The sequence below is a fragment of the Drosophila miranda genome, chromosome XR, assembly GCF_003369915.1.
Source record: "Drosophila miranda strain MSH22 chromosome XR, D.miranda_PacBio2.1, whole genome shotgun sequence".
In the NCBI taxonomy this organism is placed as follows: domain Eukaryota; kingdom Metazoa; phylum Arthropoda; class Insecta; order Diptera; family Drosophilidae; genus Drosophila; species Drosophila miranda.
Window position 1 is genome coordinate 39,013,991 of NC_046674.1, and position 27,151 is coordinate 39,041,141.

Here is a 27,151-nt window from a genome sequence, read left to right on the forward strand (position 1 = left end):
GGAAGAGTACAACAACGACAGCTCTTGGATCCAGGGGCAAGCCCCGAAGGATCATTCTTTTTTTTGCTTTATTTGCATTTTCGCTGCACTTTCTTGACAAAATGTAACTTGCGTAGCGTAGCGTAACGTAACGTAGAGCAACAACGTAACAGACGTATCAAACGTAATCAAACATCACACAATTTTAGATCGCGCATTGCGGTATTCTGCACGTTCATACGTTGATTCCAAGAACCACACTGAAACAACAACAAACAACAACCAAAAAGAAAAGAAAACAACAACTAACTGAACAACAACGACAGCTGATTAGAGAACTTTTCAAACAATCATTAAGTGAAAACTTAACGAAACAAAGCTAAACAAAACAAAACACACTTCGTCAATTTTAGTAATTTTAATTCAACCAATTATACATATGTAATTTTCCTTTTATGGTTTTTAAATGTTAAGTCGAGCAACACCGACACATATGTACTTACGAGCTTTGCTTTGGCAAATGTACATATATATATATATATGTATATTTATACGTATTTGAAGTTCCGAAGATTCCGAAGGCAGAGTCCGGGAAACCGTGTTCTGATGGACATATCAAATATTGTACGCTGATTATATAGCATTTGTTCATACATCTATATTCATCAGTTTGCGTAATTATTTTACAACAAATTTGCATGTTTCTCAATGTTTTTAGCAGTTGTCTTTATACAAACAAAAAACAAACAAACGAAAAAAGCTAAACAAAAATAAGAAAAAAAATATTAACCCCTATCTTAAAAAAACTACCCACACAAATCAAGTTTTTTATACATATTATTATTATTATTATTATTATTATTATATATTTTTATTGATTATTATACCGATTATTATCCTGTTTAAATGTGTAAACAATCTTTTGATATAAACAAAATTTTTGTATACCTCTACCTCTACATGTATGTATACTTAAAGCATTAATTTTGTGCCCCCTTTAATATTAAATTCCTAGCAACTAAAAAAAAAATTCCTTGAGGTTGTTCCTTTGGAGAGAAAGATCTCGGTTCCACCAGAGTGGCTTGGACCTCTTCTTTGTTCTTGAGGGACTGCACGATAGGCATCCAGTAACTCCTTGGATAGGGTCTTTAGGGACTTCTCTATATTCTCCGCCGACTTCACTGAGTCCGGATTCACGAGCTTCGAAGTAACTGTCTCTTTAAACTTTACCCAGTTTGTGTTCCGGGGTTTCTATAGACTGTTATCTTCGAAGAGTGTTCGAGTTCGCACTTGAACTGAATGTACTTATGGTCTGAAAGGGATGGTCGTTCGAGGACTCTCCAGTCAGATACCAAAGTACTCTTTCCCGTGACAAGAGTTAGGTCTAGCACGTTTGACGAGGTGGGACCTACGAAGGTGTGTTCCTCCCCCACGTTTGCTACATCTAAGTTAGTGGATAAGATAAAGTCTAGGAGTGACTCACCTCTATCGTTGGTGTCAGGGCTTCCCCACACATTGTGATGGGCGTTGGCGTCTGCACCGATGAGGAGTTGGAGATTTTTGGAGCCGGCTTCTGTGACCAGACTCCTAAGTTTTTCCGGCGGGGCGGGCCTGTCGTGTGCCATGTAGCAGGAAGCTGCCATTAGGCGCTTTTCCTCGCTCTCCAGCATCACCACCGTCAGGTCATCAGTGCTGTAATGAGACATAAGATGAGCATGGATTCCCTTCCGTACGAGTACGGCGGTTCTGTTCCTGCTTACCGATGTTGAGAAGAGAAGGCTGTAATTTGAGGACTTTATTCCGGCCACAGAGTTGCCTGACGCAATCCACGGCTCCTGGACTAAAGCTATGTCCCTTGCTCCATGGCAATGAGGAGCTCCGCCGACGCTACCTTGCTTTTATGGAGATTGAGTTCAGCAGCTTCAGTGCTCGCTCCCCCTGGACAGCAATGGGGAAGAGCACCTTCGCCTTTGGTATGGACGGGATCAGCTCCCTGTCTACCACCTCCAGCTTGGCCCCCTCCCACAGAGCTTCCAGTAGGGGCACCTTCTGCACCAGCCACTGCCGCGTTGGGTCGTCATTGCACTTGAGGATTTTGACCCCGTTCAGCCATCCCGCTCCATCGAACGTGGGCATGGGAGCGCTAGGGTCCTCCTCCATTCGCGAGAACAGTGCCTCGACGAGCTGCGCGTGGACTAACTTCCACTGCGCCGCCGTCATCTTCCCGTTCTCATCGCTGCGATCGATCAAGGCCACAATGAGAGGTCTCTTGGACACCTAGCTCATGGCCTTCTGCCTCGGCTTTCCGTCTTCGGCTGGGGGGTGGCCACCTTGGGCCCACGTTGCCGCTTGCTCGCCGGAGTGTCTTTGGCAGCACTCTCGATCGAGCGTTGCCTCTTGGTGGCCAACATCTCCTCCACCTTGTTGGCGAATCCACCGTTTGTTGCCTTCATCTGCGGCAACTGCGCGTAGTATTCGCGGCCCTCCTGTACCCGTTGCTCAGCCCAGGCTAGCTTGGACTTCTCCTCTTGGGAGATATCCGCCTTGCCCTGGAGCCGGCTCAGTAACTTGAGAGCCGCCTTATACTGAGCTTTTGCCTTCATCCCCTCCCTGGAACGCTTCGGCCCTTCCCTACGGAGGGAGCTGGTACCTGGTTCCGGCGAGCGGAGAAGGCTTTCCTCTTCGGTCTTGCTAAGGGATAGCACGCTCTCCAGGTCCGAGTCTGCATCACCTTGCAACGCGTCGTTTTTGTGGCAGTAGTATTACAACTGACATGACCTGCTCCCGCCATGCCCGAGGTGTGACCGCTGGCGACACGCAGAGAGGATTGCTCCTCCCCGTGCCCGCCGGTGGTAGCAGTCACGCTTTCCACCGACGTTTCGGTTGACATCCCAACCCGTGTTTGCTCCTTATCTACCTCCATATTTGGCCCGAAGGTCCATACCGGTTAATGTTTTTCGGGGGGACCACCCCCTAGCGTTTTATGCCTGGCCGCCAGGCACCTCTAGCCATGGCCTTGGTTCAGTTCCCCCGACTTTAGATCGGGAAGACGATGGACCATAGCCTTAGCTAGACACTGCATTACCCCGGGCAAGGCAAGCGACAGTGCATTATCCTCGCCCGGGATAATGCAGTGTCCATTGCCCAGCCGGCACCCTCGTGGAGGGTTCAGCTAGAGGGTTTTTGCCAGCCAATTAAGTAAGTAAGTACAAAAAAAAAATTAAACTAAGATGTTGTCGGAACAAATAATTAAGCTATTAGAGGCTCAAGCCACGATAGCAAGGGAGCTGGTCATTTGACCAGCGATGTAATCCAAAGGTTAGGAGACCTTAAAAACAAAGTTACAGGCAATAATTCTGCAGTGTTAGCATATGGAGTAGTCGATCATGACTACTATAAGAGACAGCAGTACGAAAAAATGATTACAAATATAGAGGACATACATAAAAAGTATGTAGAGTCAAAAAATAATGAAACCCTAACGAAAGGGAAGGTAGAAATAACAAAGTTACAATCAGTGGAGACTGGAACTTTGAAGGAAGACATAGAGCCCAAAATTGACAATAGCATAGAAAAAGTGTCTGAGGAAACCGACAGAATAGTGGAAAACCTGAAGACGTATTTAGAGCAAACCATGCAGAGGTTTGATCAGTCTAAACTGGGAGAGTGTACAATGAGAAAGGAAAAAATTTAGTTCCTCAGTAAAACTGAGCTCAAAAATTGAGTTTTATCATAGCTATGAAACAAACGACAGCTTCAACGAGCAGATCGGCGAGTTGGACTTTGATATTCAAAGCATGTTAAGCAACCTAGAAGTTAGGATGCAAATCGTAGCTAAGGGAAACAGCATGGATACTAAAGGGGCAACGATAAAAAAAGAAGATATCGATTTGCCTGATCTTCCGAAAGTGGAAGTACGCACATTCTCGGGCGAAGGAAAAGTGTGGGACGGCTTTTCACAAATATTTTGTGAAATAATTCATAACAGAGATAGTCTAAGTACATCTCTAAAATTCAATTATTTGAAAATCGCGATAAAGGGTGAGGCACGGAGTATGGTAGGTTATAACTGGGTCGTTGCAGAATTATAATGCCGCTTGGGAATTGCTGACCAAGCGGTATGAAAATAAACGAAAAATTTTTTCGGATCAGCTGAATCGTTTACTAGACTTACGAATGCTAGATCACGATTCAGCGAAACATATTAAATGGTTTTCTGATTCTATAAATGAGTCAATTCATTTAATCAAATTAAAGTCACAATTAACAGAAGAAGTTGATGTGAATTTCGCGCACATAGTGTTGAAAAAATTCAACAAAGATATCTTACAATTATATGAAAGTCATATGAAAAGGACAAAAGAGATCCAAGCATTGCCAGATGTAATGGAATTTTTAGAACAACGGTAAACTTCTCTTTACACGTCGCAGGATAAAGAGTGGAAACCATTAAAAAAGGTAGTGCAATATGGTAAAATAAAAGAAAATTGTCCGCATAATTAACTGCTATAAGTTTAAGGGAATGAGTCTGATAGATAGAGGCCAGTTTATTAAAAAACAGCGCCTTTGCACAAAATGCTGTAGGCATGATATGTATAAGAAATGCTTATCTGAAATTTTATGTGGGATTTGTAAAAAACCTCATCATACGATGCTCCATATTCCCTACGAAAAGAGGGAAAATGTTAACACTTGCTTGACAAAAGAACAAGCGTTCTTAGCCACAGCACTTATAAAAGTAAGGTTAAGGAATGGTGGCTATCAAAACCTTAGAGCTCTCATTATTGTGGGTCGCAATGTTCCAATATTTTTAGAAGAACCTGGGCAAATATTAAACTTAGTACGAACGAGGTGGAACGTTGTGAGTTGCTGCGGACACCGCAACTCTACAGTTATACCCGATACTTAGTCAGTATGGCTCTCCTCCGGCAGACGCCGCTAATATTGAACGACACGACAAAGAGTGCGTGCGAGAGAGACAGAAAATCAGTCTGAGCGTGACGTCGGGCGCTGCGTAGCCAGTGCAAATTGGTTTGTTCCTTTTGGCTATAAAAATGATCTGATCTGATCCAGATTCAGCAATCTGATAGATATGGTCATTATCTATGATTCTGCGTTTTTAGTTTTCTCGAATGTGCAATATTGTGGATGCAACAGATTTTCGTCCTTTGTGGGGGCGGAAGGGGGTGGGGCGAAATTCTGAGATATACGTTTTATAGTGAGATCTAACAGAAGTGCGGATACCAAATTTGGTTACTCTAGCCTTAATAGTCTCTGAGATTTGTGGATGCCCCAGATTTTCGTCCTTTGCGGGGGCGGAAGAGGGTGTGGCGAAATTTGGACACGAAACGGTCAAGGTCCGATATCACAGGAGTGTGGATACCAAATTTGGTTGCTCTGGCTCTTATAGGTTCTGAGATCCTTGAACTCATATTTTGCAATTGACAAAACCGACCATGAAACCTGTGTGTTAGAGAGAGACAGAGCGAGAAAGAATGAAATTGTTTTCTTGATTCTGGCTATAATCATTATACGATCTGGTTCAGATTTTGCACTGTAGAAGATATGGTCATCCTCACCGATTCTGCGTTTTTGGTTTTATCGTATCTTTAAAAATGTGGATGCCACAGATTTTCGTCTTTTGTGGGGGCGGAAGTGGGCGGGGCGAAGTTTTGAAATATTTTTGTAGCAGTGACGTATCACAGAAGTCTGGATCCAAAACATCGTTGCTCTAGCTCTTATAGTCTTTGAGCACTAGGCGCTGACGGACAGACGGATAGACGGACAGACGGACGGACGGACAGACGGACAGACAGACAGGGCTCAATCGACTCGGCTATTGATGCAGATCAATGGGGGGGAAACGATTCCTTCTGGACGTTACACACTTCCACTTTCACCACAAATCTAATATACCCCAATACTCATTTTGAGTATCGGGTATAAAAATGAAACCTGTCACCCAGCTGGATGGCCCTTAGGAAAAATTAAAGAAATATATAAAGGTAGGGAGGATAAAATCAGAGTAGTAACTATAAAACATCAAGATAGGTTGATAAAATGACCTATAACTAAAATCTATTGTCCATTGGCTGGAATTGAGTCAGAAGAGTAAGACTCAGGAATGATTCCAAAAGAGACCAGAAGTACTCGTAGTAGTAAAAGGTAATTCAAATTGCGTGTATAGGAAGATAGCAGAGACAAGATCATTATGGGTCGACTTAGAAAGGCAGGTTAGTTGGCTCTTCAAAGTTCCAGTAAACACTAATGCTAGAATTCAATGTAGTAACTCAAATCAAGAACTAATTGATCTTCCGCAACAAGGAATTTTAGCAATAATAAACGGTTGTACTGTGCGAACCGATGACAAAATACTAGTACCTCATCACAGTATTCAAACAGAAAGCTACGAGCCAATTTCATCCTTTTATATAAGTTATATAAGTAAAATACCAAAAATAGTTTGGAATCCATTAACAGTAACATTAATTAACCATACAGAAGAAATGGATAAGTTAAGACACGAACTAAAATTGTTAAAAGAAGGTCATCATGATTTAAAAGGACTTAAGTTCCATCATGTATCTGGACATGCGGCCTTGATTATCGGTGATTATTAATAATCTATGCCATAAGAAGAATTAAAGTAGCACGAAGACTACAAACGATAGCACTTCCCTTCCCACTGTAATTGACTGTAAATAATTATCTGTACTTCTAATTATAGCTATAAAGAAAATGTACACAAAAGGGTTAACAAGAATCAAAATACAAAGCCATGCCACTTTTAGCCCTTTGCAGAATGTTCAAACATGAACATATTATCGTCGAAACCATGCCACTTTCGGCCCCTTGCAGAATGTTCAAACATTAACATATTATTGTACACATTCACTCATGTATCCAAAAAACGGATCTCTAAAAAAATCACACAAAGTAGATAAGTAATGACAGTTCGGGTGTAAACAAAGATCTGTAGCCCATCAAAAGATACTACAACAAAACACAAGTAGGGAAAACACTTAACCAATGCATTCTTAAAATAACACTAATGTAAGCAAGCACTCAAATAGACCGCAGTAAAATGTATCCTTTGCGTAGGTCTAACGATAATTATAGAATACAAAATTGTACCTCCTACCTCATTCTCAAATCACATATAAAGGCTCTGATTTTAAGAATAAAATTTAGTTTGAATTTACAACTCAACTCGCAAATGTCTAGACTTTTCTTTTAAGGTCTTAACAATGTTCTTGATCCAAAGGTTGATTGTTGCGTTCTCGATGGTGGCTACTAACGAGTATGGTGCCGTCCCCACCGATTTCTTTTTGGTGTAGGCATATTGGTTTATTGACATCAGTCCCCCTACCTCATTCCTGATGTGTAAATCATACGGTTTTCGAGTGATTTTAGTAGAAGCTTATCGGTCTGTAATCTTTGGGACTCACGTGGCTGCACTTTCCTGCCTTTGGAAGGAAGACAACTCTCGAGGTTCTCCATTGGATAGGGATATAGCCCGTACGTAGACATCTGGGTATATTGCTGAGATCCATGGGGTGATAACCTCTTTGGTTGTGTTATGACTAAGAATTTCCCGTCCAGTCCTGGTGCTTTTACGCCCGCGAAGGAGTCTAAGGCCTATGGTCTTTGTGGTTAACAGATCTGTTGGGGGGTGTTGTTCCTTGGTTGCTAGGTCCTGATGCTCTTTGGCGTCGGTGACCTCGGTGCATCCAGGGAAATGCGTCTCCATTAGTGCTTTTAGGGCTTCTTTACTGCCCTCTGTCCACTGTCCGTTATCTAGTTTTAATTGACTATGTACTATGTGGCCGGAGCCTAGCGGTTTCAGGAACTTTCTCAATGTTGGAACAGAAGTTCCTCCACGAGTTTCATTATGTCTTGCGTATTTCCTTCTTGTAGCTCCTAAGTACGATTTTGCATTCCTCATTGACGATCTCTTCGCTCGCTTGTTTGGCGATCTTAAAGAATTATCTTATAAATACACGTAACATTTAACTATGGTACTATTTTTGATAGTATTACTTTAAGGCAAATCCTTGTAAAAAACAACTACAAAACGGAAGAGTACAACAACGACAGCTCTTGGATCCAGGGGCAAGCCCCGAAGGATCATTCTTTTTTTTGCTTTATTTGCATTTTCGCTGCACTTTCTTGACAAAATGTAACTTGCGTAGCGTAGCGTAACGTAACGTAGAGCAACAACGTAACAGACGTATCAAACGTAATCAAACATCACACAATTTTAGATCGCGCATTGCGGTATTCTGCACGTTCATACGTTGATTCCAAGAACCACACTGAAACAACAACAAACAACAACCAAAAAGAAAAGAAAACAACAACTAACTGAACAACAACGACAGCTGATTAGAGAACTTTTCAAACAATCATTAAGTGAAAACTTAACGAAACAAAGCTAAACAAAACAAAACACACTTCGTCAATTTTAGTAATTTTAATTCAACCAATTATACATATGTAATTTTCCTTTTATGGTTTTTAAATGTTAAGTCGAGCAACACCGACACATATGTACTTACGAGCTTTGCTTTGGCAAATGTACATATATATATATATATGTATATTTATACGTATTTGAAGTTCCGAAGATTCCGAAGGCAGAGTCCGGGAAACCGTGTTCTGATGGACATATCAAATATTGTACGCCGATTATATAGCATTTGTTCATACATCTATATTCATCAGTTTGCGTAATTATTTTACAACAAATTTGCATGTTTCTCAATGTTTTTAGCAGTTGTCTTTATACAAACAAAAAACAAACAAACGAAAAAAGCTAAACAAAAATAAGAAAAAAAATATTAACCCCTATCTTAAAAAAACTACCCACACAAATCAAGTTTTTTATACATATTATTATTATTATTATTATTATTATTATATATTTTTATTGATTATTATACCGATTATTATCCTGTTTAAATGTGTAAACAATCTTTTGATATAAACAAAATTTTTGTATACCTCTACCTCTACATGTATGTATACTTAAAGCATTAATTTTGTGCCCCCTTTAATATTAAATTCCTAGCAACTAAAAAAAAAATTCCTTGAGGTTGTTCCTTTGGAGAGAAAGATCTCGGTTCCACCAGAGTGGCTTGGACCTCTTCTTTGTTCTTGAGGGACTGCACGATAGGCATCCAGTAACTCCTTGGATAGGGTCTTTAGGGACTTCTCTATATTCTCCGCCGACTTCACTGAGTCCGGATTCACGAGCTTCGAAGTAACTGTCTCTTTAAACTTTACCCAGTTTGTGTTCCGGGGTTTCTATAGACTGTTATCTTCGAAGAGTGTTCGAGTTCGCACTTGAACTGAATGTACTTATGGTCTGAAAGGGATGGTCGTTCGAGGACTCTCCAGTCAGATACCAAAGTACTCTTTCCCGTGACGAGAGTTAGGTCTAGCACGTTTGACGAGGTGGGACCTACGAAGGTGTGTTCCTCCCCCACGTTTGCTACGTCTACGTTAGTGGATGAGATAAAGTCTAGGAGTGACTCACCTCTATCATTGATGTCGGGGCTTCCCCACACATTGTGATGGGCGTTGGCATCTGCGCCAGTGAGAAGTTGGAGATATTTGGAGCCGGCTTCTGTCACCAGACTCCTAAGTTTTTCCGGTGTTGCGGGCCTGTCGTGTGCCATGTAGTAGGTAGCTTCCATCAGGGGCTTTTCCTCACTCTCCAGCATCACTACCGTCAGGTCAGCCGTGCTGTAATGAGACATAAGATGAGCCTGGATGCCCTTCCGTACGAGTACGGCGGTTCTGTTACTGCTTACCGATGTTGAGTAGAGAAGGTTGTAATTTGGGGACTTTAGTCCAGCCACAGAGTTGCCTGACGCAATCCACGGCTCCTGGACTAAAGCTATGTCAGCAGGCCCTTGCTCCATGGCAATGAGGAGCTCCGCCGACGCTATCTTGCCTTTTATGGACCGGGTGGCCATGGGTGGCTAACTCATCCTCACACGACGGGTTGACTATAATTGTCAGGTTACCGTCCTCCTCTTCCTCCGAGTAGTCCAGCGCAAGACCCTGGGCGGCCTCCACTATGGTCTCCAGACCTAGGTCTTTCTCGACCTCGCCTGCTTGAAGGGTGTGTGCATCTTTATCCTCGGGGTGGCGCTTTTTCAGCCGTAGGTAGATGCCCCACGCCATCTTCCCGATCTTGGGATACAGAATGTCCTCTGCCTCCTTGCTGATCTGGAGGATCACCTGCTGGTTCCCCTCGTTGGGTAATGTGTTACCAGCATGTAGAACCCTCCAGCCTGGGCGGCCTCCATGATGGTCTCCAGACCTTTATCTTCGGGGTTGCGCTTTTTAAGACGTAGGTAGACACTACCTACGCTCCACGCCGTCTTCCCGAACTTCGGATACAGCAGGTCCTCTGCCTCGTTGCTGATCTGAAGGATCACATGCTCGCCCCCTTCATTGGGTGAACGGCTACCGGCATGCAGAACCCTCCAGTCTACCGTTTGCACGTCTAGATTCTGCCTCTGCAGCAGCTTCACTGCTCGCTCTCCTTGGACAACAATGAGGAAGAGCACCTTCGTTTAGACGGGATCAGCACCTTGTCTAAAACCTCCAGCCTGGTCCCCTCCCACAGAGCTTCCAACTGGGGCAGCTTCTGCACCAGCCATTGCCGCGTTGGGTAATCGTTGCATTTGAGGATCTTGACTCCGTTCAGCCTTCCAGCGACATCGAACGTGGGCTTCGACGAACTGCGCGTGGACTAGTTTCTCCTGCGCCTCAGTGTCTTTTGGACAATCATCCTTTTCCTGCAATGTGGGGTTTTGTCTCAACATGTACCCTATCCAGAAGCTCTTACAAAGTTTGCGATCTTCCTGGGACACAATGTAGACATTTCTGAAATATCGGTTAGGAAGGGCGCCAATGTCCTGGGAGGGAACGTATGATTACGCTGCACCTCTTTCTGCCAAGTTTGCAGAGCTCAGAGGTGCGTTTTCTGTCTACGGTCGGCCACGTTTGCCGAGCTATGCGACAATGTGACACTAGTTGCCACCTGTCGTCTATTAGTAGCTTGTATTGCTCGTTTGTGATAAGCATCCAGGTGGCCATTGGCATACGAATATCCTCCTTATCTTGGAATTGTAGTAGCGGATCGGGTCAATTCGTCTGCTATATTCGAGGAAATCGTATTTAGCGGTTTGATCGCAGCTTGGATGTCACTATAAATGTTTATTCGAGTTGCCGTAGCGGCAGCTGCATGAAGGCAGTTCAGAGCTTCCTTGATTGATATGACCTCCGTTTGAAAGACACTACAGTGGTCAGGGAGCCTGAAAAAGTGCCGAATGTCTAGCTGTTCGGAGTAAAGTCCTCCTCCGACTTAATTGTCCAGCCTCGATTCATCTGTGAAGATGTTTATGGCCCCATCTCGGCCCAGTAGTTCCTCGAGCCATTCGTCTTTGTGAGGGATGATTGATTATCTGTGCACTCTCTGGAACTTGGCAGTCCGTTTTTTTGAGACGATATTTCTATTGTTTAGTTTGGATGAGGGATCTGTGTGCAGTGGAGTCTCTAAGACGTATTGCTGCCATTTTTGCGCGTTTTTTTCCTGCAATGTCAAGGCTCTGGAAGCACAGGATGCCATTTAGCTCATCATTTGGAGTAGTGCGAAGAACTCCACTGATGCCTAGGGCGGCGCACAGTGGGGCATTCTGCCGTTTCAGCTTGCTAAATTAATAGCTTCTGAACAAATAAAGATATCTTCATTAAACAAACTGCATTTGAAAGAAAAATCTTTCAAAATTTAATCTGCTTAAAAACATTATGCTAAAATGTCTAAAAGCTTCAAAATAATGGGTTGAAGTTGAACTTTGATGCCGGTGCATATTTTTCTATGTAAAATGATAAATTTTTTTTATCGATAAGGTACTTTTAATGGTGTTTTTACTAAAAAATATTATTTTTTATTATACCTGATACTCAAAATGAGTATTGGGGTATATTAGATTTGTGGTAAAAGTGGATGTGTGTAACGTCCAGAAGGAATCGTTTCCGACCCCATAAAGTATATATATTCTTGATCAGCATCAATAGCCGAGTCGATTGAGCCCTGTCTGTCCGTCCCTATCAGCGCCTAGTGCTCAAAGACTATAAGAGCTAGAGCAACGACATTTTATATCTGAACTTCTGATCCGAACTGATATGTCACTGTTACAAGTATATTTCAAAACTTTGCCCCGCCCACTTCCGCCCCCACAAAGGGTGAAAATCTGTGGCATCCACAATTTTAAAGATACGAGAAAACAGAAAACGGAGAATCGTAGAGGATGACTATATGTTCTAGAGTGTAAAATCTGAACCAGATCGTATAATTAGCCAGAGCTAGAGCAACCAAATTTGGTCTCCACATTCTTGTGACATCGGACCTTGACCGTTTGGTCTCAAAATTTCGCCCACGCAAAGGAAGAAAATCTGGGGCTTCCATAAATCGCAGAGACTATTAAGGCTAGAGCAACCAAATTTGGTATCCGCACTCCTGTTAGATCTCACTATAAAACGTATATCCCAAAATTTCTTCCTGTTTAGTGGGAGGAATATCTAATAAACTTATCATTTCTGAAGGATTACTACTTGCCGATTTAATTTGTAATCTCACATATCTAATGGATTAAATATATGGATCTGAAGAGGCCGCCAACATGTTGAAAAGGTCTTGGTTTTGCTTAATTCGTGATGTCTTGCACGTATTCATATTCCTGTATTTTTTGTAATCTTTGTTTCTTGTTTCCAGGGCTTCCTCTGACATCTCTCCAATTGGTAGGCTCTGATGTTCAATTAAAATTTGACCATGTGGCTGAATTTTATGAAGCGTGGGAGTTAGCTTCTTTTCAGGATATTTATCCAGTAACAGCTCTGCAGTCTTCGAGGCATATTCACCAGACTTGCGGGTATTTATTTTTTCTTTGCAGCTTAAAATATTTAAAATGACACCCAATCTAGTTATTTCTGCAGTAATTTCATTTTTCTCAAAGAATGTCAGTGATGAGTTTCCATCGTTTTCAAATCCATGTTTGGGGCAGTCCACCTGCAGTGATAGTTTGTCTAAGAATTGTTCTTGAATAATTTGTTCCTAGTCTTTTGTATTTCGGTGGCTGGCGTGCTGTTGTCAATAGATTGTCCCTCTCGCGGAATGGTATATGCTAGCTTTAAAATTGGAGTTACTTCTAATTCTTGCCTGCAAATCATGGTCAAAAAGACAGGTAAAGGTAGAAATACTAGCCTGCATATTCATTCATAACCAACATAATAGAGGTTGCGCGAAATGGAAAATTATTCTAATATTGAGTGAGCAGTTTTTCAACTTTGACTGGACTTTACAAAAATATATCCCTCAGTTTTCCCGAGATTTTTTTTTATGTTCTTTGAACTATTTATTACCCAAGTCTACCAGTCTACCCAAGCGCAGAAAGGGCGCGCTTCAGAGCCGTTTGGCTTCTATACAGATTTACCTGTCACAACCTCGCACGAAAAACGGTCAAAATATGATTTAGTATGGAATTTAAGAGCTGTGATAGCTCTTGACCGTTTTTCGTGAGAGGTTGTCTGTTAGATGCGTGTATTGATTGTATCCAAAGGAAGTTTGCTATATATTGCTTTTTTGCATGTATAGTGTGCTGTCGTTGCCTTCTTCACTCTATATTTGACATTCAGGTTCCAATGAAGCTTCGATCTAGTAAGTATTGGGGGGTTGAGGGGCGGGACCTTGTATTTATTTGTGAATAACACGAGTTTCGAGGGATTTATTCCCACTCCAGGCGATTCTGTCCATTCTGACAATCGAGCAAGCTTTGCGGTCATTAAGTTACAGAGTGTTTGGGGGTATTTCCCCGAGAAGATAATTGCAACGTCGTCCGCGTATGCCACCACTTTGCAGCCCAGCCTTCAAGGTCGCATAGAATCTTATTGATTGCTATGTTCCACAGACGAGGAAACAGGACACCACCTTGCGCGTTGCCTCTGTTGATATCGATGATGTTCCCGTCCCGCATATGCTACCATCGAGATTTCTTCGTGAAATGCCGTTTTCGTGGACTTTCCTTTTCGGTCGGCATGCTGGGCATCTGCCTAAAACTGAGGACTAATAGATTTGAAAAGGAAAGACGGTGATTTGTATTAAGTTCTTTGGGGTTGAGTGTGAGGCTTTCCCTGCTTTCTGGATGAAGACTATCTTTGCCTCAAGCCAAGCTTTTGGTATTGTACATACTTCCAGTATCTTCCTGAAGATACATTGTAACCAGTTGATGTCCGATTTAAACGATTTGAAGCCCAGCTTTTGTTCCTTTTTGTGAGGATGTATTCCACCAAGGTTACCAAGCCGTCTCTTGGGAGATGTGCCGGCTCGATGGTTGTGCACCCTGGAAAATAAGTATTGAATAGAACGTGCAGCGATTCCTCACTGGAGTTGGTCCACGTACTATCGTCCCTTTTGTGGTACCCCACCGAGGGGGTAGTTTTTGAGGGGACCTTACGAAGTCTTGCGGCCTCTGACGTATTCTCAATTTCGGAGAAAAATTTTTGCCTGGAAGTACTTTTTACTTTCCTAGTTTATTTTTTGGATAGTGCTAGACTGATTTTACAGTCTGCCCGCCCAGAGAGTCTCCTCATTAGCTCTTGTGCTCAAGAGAGCTTTTGAAGAGAATCCTGCAGCTTCTGCTAAGCATGTCTATTTGTTTTGACCACCAAGTGGTCTTCTTTTTCCCCCTCTGTCTGTTAGAAGAGCATTCTGCCGTGAAGGCTTTGTTTCATGCTTCCGGGAACCTGTTAGAAAGACGGTTTAGGTTGTCCCTCGTGTTAAGGCATTTTTAAGCTTTAGAAGGGATTAGTTTCTCCAGGGCTGTACTATATTTTTGACAGTTGGCTTTCCTTGGGTTAAAATGGTTAGTAGGTTTTGGGCTCTCGAGGGATAGTACCGTCTGGATGTACCTGTGGTCAGAGAAGAAATAGTCCTCTAGGACTTTCCAACTCGATTTTTAATTATAAAAGACCCTACTTTTGCCCCAATTGCAAATCATTAGAGTTAAGGATAAAGCTGAAGAGTGACTCACCCCTTACATTTGTGTCCAAGCGCCCACATTGGGTGTGATGAGCGTTGGCGTCGCAGCCTATTAGTACCCCGGCGTCCGATATCTCGCTGTCGCTAGGGAGCTTGCGAACGAGATCGTTAGGAGGAGGATCACTTTTCTTGTGAGCCATATAGGACGACATCAGTCTTAGCTGTACCCTTGAAGCTCTAGCCTCGCCACCGTGTTTTCACAACGCTTATCCACAGACCTTGTTTCCTTGTACACTTGTACACCTTGACTCCTCCTTGCAGACTGGTGATGGCCCTGGGTCTTTATCGAGGAGCTCAAGAGGTCAGCGTCCTTTCCTTAGCAATCTGCGTAAAGGAGATATTGGGCAGCACTCTGGAGCGCTTTGCCACCGGTCCAGGCGTCTCCTGCGAGCGCTGCCTCTTCAATTGAGGAGTCGCCTTTTTTTTTGTTCCAAGGTCATCTCCGGGAGTCTGGCCCGGTGTGCACATTAGGGTTGCGCTTATTGGCGCTATATTTAAAAAATGAATCTGAATCCAAGGTATCAGGGTCTAAATATTTTCCTTTTGGTATAAAACAATAAAATATAAATTCTTACCCCGATTCGATAACTTTTTGAGGCGCCGACTTGAGGCCAAAGTTGAAAAATACGGTATTTGGCTAATGGTTCCTATGGCAGCTATACTATATATCGCTCGAATCGGATTAAATTTTTTTTGTGATGTAGAATATTAATTTGCTTTGCCAAACAATGCAAGAGTGATATGTTCATCAGACAAATAACACAAATGGCTGCAAGTCTTTTTTAAAACGACGTTTGGAATTTTTGGAACAAATTCTTTATAGTTGTACATTTCGCATATAAATTGAAAATACAGATTTGGCAATCCAGAATAGCTAATGTTGACCGAAACCAAGTCGAGTTGCCAACTTAAACTTCTCTCGAAAAATATATATTTTTAAGGTATAATCGCCTTAGACATACAGCATGCGTGGTTCATTGTTCCAGGGAGTCGGAAACGATGTCTTTTCGGAACCCAAAAATTTTCGGAAATATGAGTTAACTCTAACAACTCAACGTTGATTACGCGCATGATTTATTCTCAATTCAACTTGACAGAAGTTAATTATTGCACTTCTTCTGTCATTTAAATGCGTTGCAACGTACTGATCACTCACACTGTAACGACCCTAAAAGATTTCGCTGCAACGCCTCTCCCAACATAGAAAAATACATATATTATTCGCCATACGTACCTCCTAACTCTAAGAACACCCTCTCCACACACGCGCAGACCCCACAAACAGCCGACTAATCATACCCGGTCACGCGGACTTCCCCCACTCCAGACCAAGCGATCGGTCAGGTGCAGTCTTCCGGGTTCATAAACCATGAAAAGATGACACCGCGAAAGCTCGCGTTAACGGCAAATCCGACAAGTCGGACGCCGGCCCGAACCAGAAGACCACTTACGTGGAAACCCGGCTGCGAGTACAGACGTTGTACCAATCTAAGAAAGCGCTAAAAGTATTTATAATAAAAGTCCAAAATCAAACTATCTTAATAATATCAACCGCGTAAGTCATTTCCCCCAACTCTACACCCACCCGTGCCCCGTACAACGCATACCACGAGCGGTTCTCGCCCAGGCCCCGATCCATCCTCTCTGCAACAGGCCAACCCCGACGTCTCCTTTAAATTTCCATATATTCTACAAGTTTCTTGTGGATTGACCCCTGGACGTGACTGAGCTTACCTTAGCCTGAAAAAGGTACATCACATCACAACACCAAACCTAAACTTGATTTATTCAATAGTCTTTCAGGAATCTTTAAATCTGGCAAAGAGTGAAACGTACATCAGGTACATGTAGCTTCGGCACATGACTCAAATACTGCCCGCTAATGTATTTCACTGGTGTGATGTCAGCATGGGAGGTATAAGAGTCTTTTGTATAGATCGATCAGATTCGATCAGAGCGATATATAGTATAGCTGAAAAGGAACTATTGGCCCAATAGCGTATCTTTCAACTTTGACCTCAAATCGGATGAAATCCATCCAAATTGTATGTTGAATGCAAAAAAGTATGAAGAAATTATTCGCAGTGGAGTTGTCTCCATTATGGAATCTGTTAGTAAGATAGAAGAAGATTCCATCCTCCAGGAAGATTCTGCACCTTTTCATCAAGCGCGCTCTGTAAATGATTCTTTGAAATTTGCTATTTTCGACTATTTTTCAAAGACAGATAAACATTTAAAGGCGGAATTGGACATCAAGTTCTTAGGTTGTCCAGGTAACAGCCCCGATCTCAATCCGATAGAGAATGTCTAAGCCAAAAACTATGGTTGAGTTAGTAGAAATTGTAGAAGAAGTTTGGTTTGAGGTTTGTAAAAAACAAAATACCCTATTGGAAAAAAATCTAGTTTTTGTTGAAGAAACCGTTTTTATAATTTTGCTGACTTCTTCTCCTTCGTTTGATCAAATTACTAAATGACCGTTGAAAAAAGTGTTATTTGGAAAAAAATTTGTTTTTAATTGTATGAATATGAATTATATGATTAATTTATCGACAAACAAAAAAATTTAACGAATCGGATTACATTTGGGGTAACTCCATGCTGGAGAAGTCAAAATTGCATGAAATATCAGAGTGCGGTCTTTTTTTGTCGCTAGGTGTATATATTTCTGACACCGACATCTAAATTTTGGTTGAAGGTTAGTGACACTCGTGTATGCCTTTCTATCTAGTTACAACTGATATTTTTTTTTGTGTAATGTATTTTTTTTCTTTTCAGCATCTTCGTAAGCATATTAATGCCATGACGGAAGTGAACGATTCTCGGCTTAAAGTTTACGAACAGCTGGAAGTAGGTATTCAGGACCTAGAACGCGCAAACCAACGCCTCATCATCGAAAAAAACTCCGATAAAAAGCAAATTAAAACGTAAGATTTTTTAAGTACTCTAAAGCTTTTTTGTCTATTAAGCTAGTATTTTTATAAATAGGATATCTTCCAACACTGAAATATTAGAATCTCGCTGCGAAGAGCTCAGCCAACTGCTAAACGAATCAAAACAGGCCCTTAGTATTGAGAGACGGAAAAGTGATCGGTTGCAACAAGAACTTAATAGCAGCATGCCTCTTACTGATAAAAAAATTGGCGATCACAGTGACCAACGCAATAAGAAGGTATGCCAAAACCAGAATAAAATCCTAGCCTTGGGGTTCGAACATTTAGATACCCTTGCAGGTAACATATTATATTCTTGACGATATTTCTCTTGAAACACAAAGTCTTTTAGAGACGCGATTATCAGACCACCGAATAACTGTTCTGTTCTCTGGATCCGAGTGCTGACACTTCTTATAGTAATTTTGTACACACTATTGGTCAAATTATTCAAAAGAGTGCATGGCTCTTATAGAGTACCATGGTATACGAAAAGATATATAAGTCTTCGTTGTATGTTTTATAAACGTTTTGATGCGACGCGTAACTCTATTGACTGGGCCAGGTATGTGCAGCAATAGCGTGAGTTTGCTTTTCTGAGCACATTTGGATACACCTAATTCTGTTTTTACACGGTAAATTAGTTACTGAAAAAACCGTGTGAAAAAAGACATTGATCGTATGCAAAAATAGGTAATTGGTTCCTTATCTTTAAGACATATTAAAAATAGGAAAAAACGTAACTGATTCTTACATGCTACATGCTAAGACTTGTGTGCGACGTGCGGATCGTGAGAGCGCAGAGAACCGGGAGATCTTTCGTTCTCTTTCGTAGTGATCAGACGCGTTTTTGTTTTGCGCTCCGCATTTTTTCCTTTTGTTTTGAATAAAGAGCCGGTGTTTTCCTAAATAAACTTTAATTAACTTCCTAACCAGCCAACAATCTGGAAACCTATTCTATTCCGCGAGTGCATGCCTTTTGATTTGTGTTAAAACATTATTTAACTTTTTATTTTTCGGCGTCGCCTTGTCGTGTTAGTGTTGTTGCAGTGAGTGAGTACGCATAACATTGCATTGCAGTCCGCTCTCGTCTGGTAGCTTTTGTTGTGTTATCACTCTCTCCCTATCACCTAAACTTAAATAACTGTTCTTTCTCTCTCGCTCTCGTAACTTTCTGTTCAGTAGCTCTCTCTCTCTCTCATTAGCTGCTGCTGCAACTGTTCTCCTCTCCTCCTATTAGAGTTTGTCTGGCACACTGGTTTAATAGCCATTTGCTCTGAAATATTATTTGATTATAATTTTGCTAAAATTTCTTATTATGGAGTTTTCTGTTGTATGTGCCAAAAAATCATGCAAAAAGCAGATCACCCACGATCAGTCGATTATCCCCTGCTGGCTCTGCGACAGCGTAGTGCACGCAAAATGCGCTGGATTTTCTGGCCTTGTGGGTGATGCCATTTCAAAGCGTAATGGTTTGCACTACAGTTGCGAGGCATGCCGTGCGGTGGAGAAAGACATGGTGGCTTTCATGAGGCAGACGCGGAAGGGCTTTAAGGAGCTGACCGTTGGCTTTAAAAAGCAATACGATCGGCTCCTAGCCATGGAATCTCAATATGGCAGTCTGCAACTGCTGAATGAGTCTCCGAGGCGTAAAAAGGTCACTCCGCGGGATCTGCAAGTGCCAACCGTCACTCAGCCGTGCGCCGCCGAAAAACTGACTCCGACCACTCCAAGTGTGCAGCAGTTGATCTCGTTTGCCACTCCAAGGGCAACGACAGCTGTTGGCGATGCAGATTCGGTAGCCGAATTCATCGCCTCGGAGAATGTGCAGCCAAGTACGTCTGCAGCGTCCGTGTCCGTGGTGTCCGCAAGTTCGCTAGTTGTCCCGTCCATCCCGATCCCACCAGTAAATAGACGTTCCGGACCTCCGGATATTGCCACCACAGGTACTAGGCCTGTGGTGCCCAAACCACTGGTGGGAGTCCCACCAAAACGACAAGTTTTTGTCTCACGGCTAGCCCCTGACCTCACATCTAATGATGTAATTGCTTTCATTCAAAGCAAAATAAAAGCCGTGGGTTTAAAGGTGGAGAAATTAAACTTCTCTTATGCCAGGGAGATAGCCTCGTTTAAGATAAGCTTCTCCCCAACTCAATTTGACACCATTTGCTCCGCCAAATTTTGGCCGGAGCATTTGGTGGTGAAGGATTTTAAGGCTAAGAAGAAGAATAGGCCCCCCATATTCCTTACAAATCTTTCCAGTGTGCCACCCTCAACCTCAACTTCCTCTTCCTCAACTTCCCGTCTTGCTTCCACTTTTCCAAAAAACTAACTTCTCTTTTAGTGACCTATCAGAATGTAATAAGCTCAGCATTCTTTTCCGGGATAGTGTTGCATTTGCTTCCCACGTTATTGTGTTTACTGAAACCTGGTTAAAGCCGGACATTCTTAGTTCCGAGGTTTTGGCAGTTCGGTACACAACTTTTTGAAAGGACCGTTCGTCTCGATGTGCAGGGGGGGTTCTAATTGCAGTGGACTCTTACTTCACGTCGGAACAATTCACAGTCCAAGTTCAACAGGAACTGGAATTCCTGTGTGTAAAACTGATTCTACCCGCTTTCGCTATATTCATTACTTGCTCGTATATCCCACCTTCTTCGGATATTTCAATAAACTCGTAAAGCCGAGTTTGCGAAGCTTAATAACCTCATTAGGGATTTTGATTGGTCCGCTTTGTACTTGTGCACTGATGTCATAAAAGGCACAAACATTTTTTACAATGTTCGTGGCACATTTTTTGATTCTTGTGTCCCGCTTTCTTGTCCGATTAGATCTGGAAAACCCCCTTGGTTTATCAAAGAGTTATCCAGTCTAAAAAACTTAAAATCAAGACTTTATAAAAAATTTCAAGAAGTGGGTTCTCCTACTTCTCACTCTCGCTATGTAATAGCTCGGTCAAACTTTTCAGTTCTTAATGCTCAATGCTATAAGAACTACCTATCTCGATGCAGGATACGTTTTTCTCAGGACCCTAAACAGTTTTACAACTTCGTAAACAGTAAGCGTAGAACGTCCGCACACCCATCCTCGCTTCTTTATTAATGACTTGCCTTCAGTATTAACATTCTCTCAAGTACTTATGTATGCGGATGATGTTAAACATTCTCGCTTGCAATCCGATCTCAATAGCTTTCAATCATGGTGTTGTGCAAACTTGTTACACCTTAATGACTCGAAATGCAAAGTAATGACATTTCATCGTTCTAGCCCCTTGTTGGTTCTCTTGAGAGAAATATCCTGGTGAATGATCTTGGTGTTTTATTAGACGCAAAGTTAAAGTTTTCCGAACACATTTCTACCATGGTAAATAAGGCCATGGGCGTGCTTGGGTTTATAAGAGGTCGTCAAAGGAATTTGACGACCCCTATATAACAAAGACTCTCTATACCTCGCTTGTTTGTCCGATCTTAGAATACGGCTCCTGTGTATGGTGAACTCAGTACAAAGTACACCAGGACCGTATAGAATCAGTACAGAAAAACTTTTTACTCTTTGCTCTGCGGGGCCTTAACTGGGATGAAGGTGTGAGACTCCCATCTTACTCTAGTAGACTGCTATTAGTAAACCTCCCATCCTTAGCTAACCGTAGAAAAATGCTTGGTGTGATTTTTATGCACAACTTGATCAGGGGTGACATAGACAGCCCTGATCTGTTGAGCCGCATAAACTTCACGATTCCTATTAGACTGACTAGAAATTTTTTACCGTTGTTCCTTCCACTTTGTAGATCGAATTATTCCTTGCATGAACCGTTTAGGGTCTTATGCTCGGATTATAATTCCCTCTACCATATTATATCCACCACTAATTCTCTTCTTCTTATTAAATTACTAATTCTTACACACCTTTCTAGTAATTAGTAATTGTAGTGGTATTGTTATTTTGATTGCATGCTTAGTTTCTTAGTAAGTTTAGTGCTAATTTTCCTCGAATGTTAGTCTAATAGCTATCTTTCTTGCATGTTCGCGTTCGGTTCGGCTACGCACCGTGCGTCATGCGGCAGCGCCCCTCGGTCGGTTGGGCGGGAGGAGGGCTGCGTTTTGCCTAATGCCCTGATCCGCGCGTAAAAGCCTTCTGCTGGGGTCACACGGGCCACTTGACGGTGCAGTAACTGCATCGCCTCTTGAAAGATGCAGTCATTGCATGTCAACGTCCAAGAAAGAGGCAGGCAGAGGGCGATGTAACTGGCTGTTAACAGGCTGTTAGCCTGTGGTGCTAACAGCTCGGTTGCCCTGTTACAGCTGCTGCCCTGAACATGGATGGATTTCTAAGCAGAGTCGGCACCGGTAGGAATTGATGCCTCGTGAACGTCTGATTTCCCAAGTGCGGCACGTGGGTCCATCTCTGGACACGGAAAACTACGATGAAATAAAGGTGTCGAAGACACATTAGTACCAAGCTTGGAACGGATGAGAGGCACATTTAGGACTTTGGAAATTGCCACGCGGTTACATGGTCTGATGAGGCTATGTTGGTCTAAGGACGGATTCACATCTAAGTTCAGGCTTGCACTCGGAACGAAGCGTTGAGCTTTCATACCGTAAATATGTTGGAAATATTCCATTTGGTCAAGCGTAGGAGACCGTTCGAGAAATTCTGCGGAGGGAGCTGGAAGGAAATTGCTTTTGTAGAAGGACCCCGAATCTTCTACCAGTTTGATAGTTGGTCTGGAAATTTGACTCGAAAACGATGAGATTTGATTCGTCACCTTAGGCACTCGACCTGTGCGTACCCAGCCGAAAATGATTTCCTGCCCCAGGAGAGAGCCACAGATGTTGATCTGTGAGCCGCTTAACAGAATGGACGGAAGGATATCCGCTCCAATCAGGGCATCTATTTGTGAACTCTCATAGAAGGTCGGATCCGCCCATGCAAGGTTCGGCAGGTCTCGCAATGAATTTTGCGGGATCGGATAGGATGGCAGGTTACCCGCCAGTTCCGGCAGAACGTAGGCTGTGGCGTTTAAGTGCAAGCCCGGCATCGTCGGGGAACGGATGGCCAAATGACAGAGCTTCTTGGATTGAGAGGATACTGTCTGATTGGGACCCGAGACCTGGGCCTGGATGAGTTGGAACGGCAACTTGATTCTATTGAAGATACGTTCCGTGATAAACGTTGTCTCGGATCCCGGGTCGATTAAAGCGCGGGCGCGGAAACTTGTCTCCAGGTGGAAAATATTAATAACTGCCGTGCCCAGAAGGACAGATTTTTGGCCGGAGGCGAAATAATTTTGAACGCTGGGCGGCGCGTCTGAAAAACTCGGATTTGGTACGACTGCCGAAGTAGACTCACTGGAAATTGGATAGCCACGGTGCAGCAGCGTGTGGTGTCGGCCTCTCGGGAAGAAGTTGAGACAAAGCTGTCTCTTTTTGATGCAGCTGGAACGAGCATCAGCGCTCATCTGGAGGAAGTGAGGTCATAGCCGGATTGGGTGATTCTGTTTGGAGAAGAGATCACACGTGCTCCTCTTTGGATTCACTGTGGTCTCGAACGAGTGAACCCTCCTAGGATAAGGACTTCCTTGGGACCGGAACGGATTGCTTCGGGAAGGTGACGGATGCGAATCGCTTTTCGAGCTGTGTAAAGCGGACGGATTTCCCTCGATGACTTTGAGCGTCAGATATCTCTGGCTGAGGAAGGATTCCATCTCCTTCCATGAAGGCATTTCTTTCTTTGTGGTGACGGAATCTTCCCACAAAGCCCGTGTCAACCTCGGTAATTTGGAGGCGCAAATGGTCACCTGCAAGCTGTCCCAATTTTCGGTTGAGACCTTGGAGTGGGACAGTGCGGTTAAAACCCCTTAGATCGTGCTGAGAAGCTCCTTTAGAGCACGACTTGACTCGGAACCGATGGAACATTGATCGCAGTAAAAAGGTCTCGGAACGTAGGTCAGCGGACGTAGTCCCCAGCGAAAACTTCTATGTCGCATGGGGGGAATCTGCAGCCGCCGTGGAATTCTGGTTGTGTGGAAGTACGGCCTGCTGGTTGTACTTTGTGGTTTCTGGTTGGACACTGTTCGTACACCGTAAAGCAGTCATCGAATTTGGATTGAAGGTCCGCTTCAGCCTGCGGACCCTCTTCAGCCACAAATGCGAAACACTTCTTATGCTCTGCCTCAACCTCGGCCCACATGGTTCGGATTTGGACATGTCGTACCGTGGAAAGCGAGGCGGATGGAGTGCGAGGATTCGGAAGGTTTATTCGCTCTCCGAAATGCATAAGCTTGCGTGAGGCTGCTTCGAACTTAGCCATTGCGGCAGTAGCGGCGGATTGAGCCATTGTGAGGGAGTGTCGAGAGCCGCTTGGGCTGCTTTGCGTACGCGCTGGTACCTTAAGCGTGACCGGCGACGCGAACAGGACCGATTTGGTCTTCGAGCCAGCGGAGCTCGTGGTGGGCCCTGGAGTACCTGGGGACTTCACTTTGTGAGTCACCGAGGTGGGCGTTTCTGCCCATTTAACCATTTTCATTTAACCAAGTGCAGCAGGACTGGATTTAGTTATGTGATGCGATCGCACCCTATACCGAATTGAATGGAGTGGGAGGAAAGAAGATGACGATGTAGATGTGGATGTTCATGTACTTTGAACCGTGGATATGTGGATTTGGTGGAATTTTTTGCGAGTATTTATATTATGGAAATCGTTAATACTACGATCAAAAAACAAATGTCCAACCAAGAAGGAAAGTTGAGGATGGACAATAATATTGAGGCACGAGGTACCAATATATAGTCGTTTGCAAGCGGCCGTTCAAAAACAATATACCATAGAAGTGCAGGGTAGCGCATCACTTGGCGCCCCGTTACGGTCAAGCGTGGCACCGGAAAATATTCTCCAACAACTACAACGCAAGCAATCGGTGGAGAAGCGAAAGCGAAATGATATACGAAAAGAATGCACCGCTGCTGCTGCTTGTAGTATGTGTTTATGTATGTATGTCTGTAAGTGCTATGTACCGAAGCTTGGGTTAACGAACAACCCTTTTGGCGAGATGTAAAACAACAGTTAAAAACGGTGTATAACCCTTTTTCATACAATATATATATATGGATGGCAGGAATATGCTAATTTAAAATGTGCCGTATATATGGAGGTATATATATTTTTATTGGTAATATAATTAGTTAAATAAAGAGACGCAGTGATTTATCTTTATAAAACCGAAAAAAATCTATAGAACGTTGAGCATGCACGGAATAAACAACAAAGTCCTTATGTTTGTTACCAGCCGCTTGGATTACACATGCTTACACATGTATGTTTGTATGCATGTGCATATGTCAGCAACGAAAGCTCAGCTGGTAGCTGGGAGAGGTAAGAATATTATTTACAGACAGCTATATAAGAATGTGGGCTCTTGATCGGAGGTGGAACGCAGAAGCTAGCTCGGATCAAATTAAACCGTTGGAGAAGTACATAGGTAGAATGCCACAACCGTTGGCAGAACGAAGTATGGTTAAATTTGTAGCTAGAACGATAAATGCATACATATGTACATATGCCGCGGGAACTAGGATTGGGATGGAAACTCGCACAAAATCACTGCACTGGTGTTGGGCACAATCTAAGAGTTGTACTTATCTTGAAATTGGAGCTATCCGCCGATGATGGCTGGGGTGAGCTTCTGCTTATGGGGAAGGCGAAGATCCGGCTCGAAGGACCAATGTTTGTAGGGGGGGCGGATCACTGGAGCGGGTATCCAGCGACGAATGGGAAAATATCAAAATGAAGAAGTCAGAATGGTTCCAATAAATGCAAAAGATTCAGTGTATTTGCAGTTGTTGTTTGTATAATTGTGTACGCATAAAAGCTCGCGAACCTCCTTTAATTTTCGCAAAAAGTGAGTTCCCCTAAATTTATGTTATCTACAATTGATCTGACCAATAAATTTGCTTGTATGTACATATAGTTAAATATCCGCAACTCGAAATTTAGTTTTTAAAAAAAGATTTTATTTTTAGTACTTAATTTCTTTATGTCACAAGATTGGTTGAATTCCCCGACTTAACTTTACGTCTGCTTGTCTCAAACGGAACGGACTTCTCTATTGTTTGCTAGTTTCCATGAGCCCTTCTCTCGACTCTGGCTTCGGGTGCTGCTTTCCTCGGCTGCATCTTCGTGTCGGTGGCGTACGTGCCTGGACCGATGTTTGGGGATGCGTCGGCTTTTGATCAAAGGCATCCGCTGCTGGCGATCGGTGTTGCATTACATGAGTGAGCTAGGAATGTGTGATACTCCTTGGTTTTATGACTAACTCTGATTGGCCCTCATGAGTGGCATGATTCTAACGGATCGATTTCTTGAGGGTGGCGTGATTCTGGCGTTGATGAATCAATAGGGTCCATTGTTTAGGTTAGTGGACTCTGGCTGGATTGTGGGAAGAATCAGTTATTGATTCTTCAGTGGTGTCCTGTTACTTGTGTGGATGGGGTACTTGTGTGGATGAATTGGACATAAACATAATGAGTATGGGATGTGGAGAATTATGGATATGTCACTCCCCCAACGTTTGTAAGTAGCCTGTCCCTAGGCGATTACCCTCGGGTATAGTGACGGGGTGTCAAGTGCGGTGGCTGAGGTTGGTTCCTCTTCTGTTTCTATTATGGGTTTAATACATTTAACCGTGACTCTTTTAGAAGTTTTCTTAAATTTAACAGCTACATAACTTAGTAGTACTAATATAATTATGACAAATGAAATTAGTAGACTTATTTGTAATAGGTTACTATATTTGGTGTATTGCATAATTATTTCATTAGCTTGGACATACGACAGTGTTGACATAAACGTTCTGGGCAAAATCTAACATTGTGTTTGATATTGTAAATTCATTTAATTGGAGTGAACAGTTGTAGATTTTTATAATGGTATTTCCTTCCGCTATGATTTCTTGGTTTACACAATTCTGGTTTAGCGTTGTTTTTGGAAGATTCCATGTGATTGGTATATTGGGTTCTATAAGGTTTATTTGAAAGTTTTGAAAAGTTTTTGAATATGGACATTTAGTGGGAGTTTGCATTAAAATTCCTTTTATACAATTTTCATTGGTTTTCAGTTTAGTTTCTTTAAC

General features: G+C 42.8%; 1 protein-coding gene across 12 annotated transcripts in view; it reads left to right on the forward strand.

The window, feature by feature from the left end:
* LOC117186604 (cerebellar degeneration-related protein 2-like) overlaps window positions 1-27,151 on the forward strand; it is a 400,431-nt gene that overhangs the window by 179,906 nt on the left and 193,374 nt on the right. For 10 of the 12 annotated variants that reach the window (XR_004471587.1, XM_033387594.1, XM_033387593.1 and 7 more), the window contains exons 4-5: window positions 17,867-18,015; window positions 18,077-18,260. Coding sequence is in view for 11 of the 12 variants with exons in the window: in XM_033387594.1 (XP_033243485.1) it covers window positions 17,867-18,015; window positions 18,077-18,260 (333 nt within the window). In the remaining variant the exon portion in view is untranslated. Of the gene's footprint in view, window positions 1-12,769; window positions 12,927-17,866; window positions 18,016-18,076; window positions 18,261-27,151 lie in introns of those variants that run through there. The other 2 variants (XM_033387595.1, XM_033387607.1) reach the window with 2 other exon arrangements.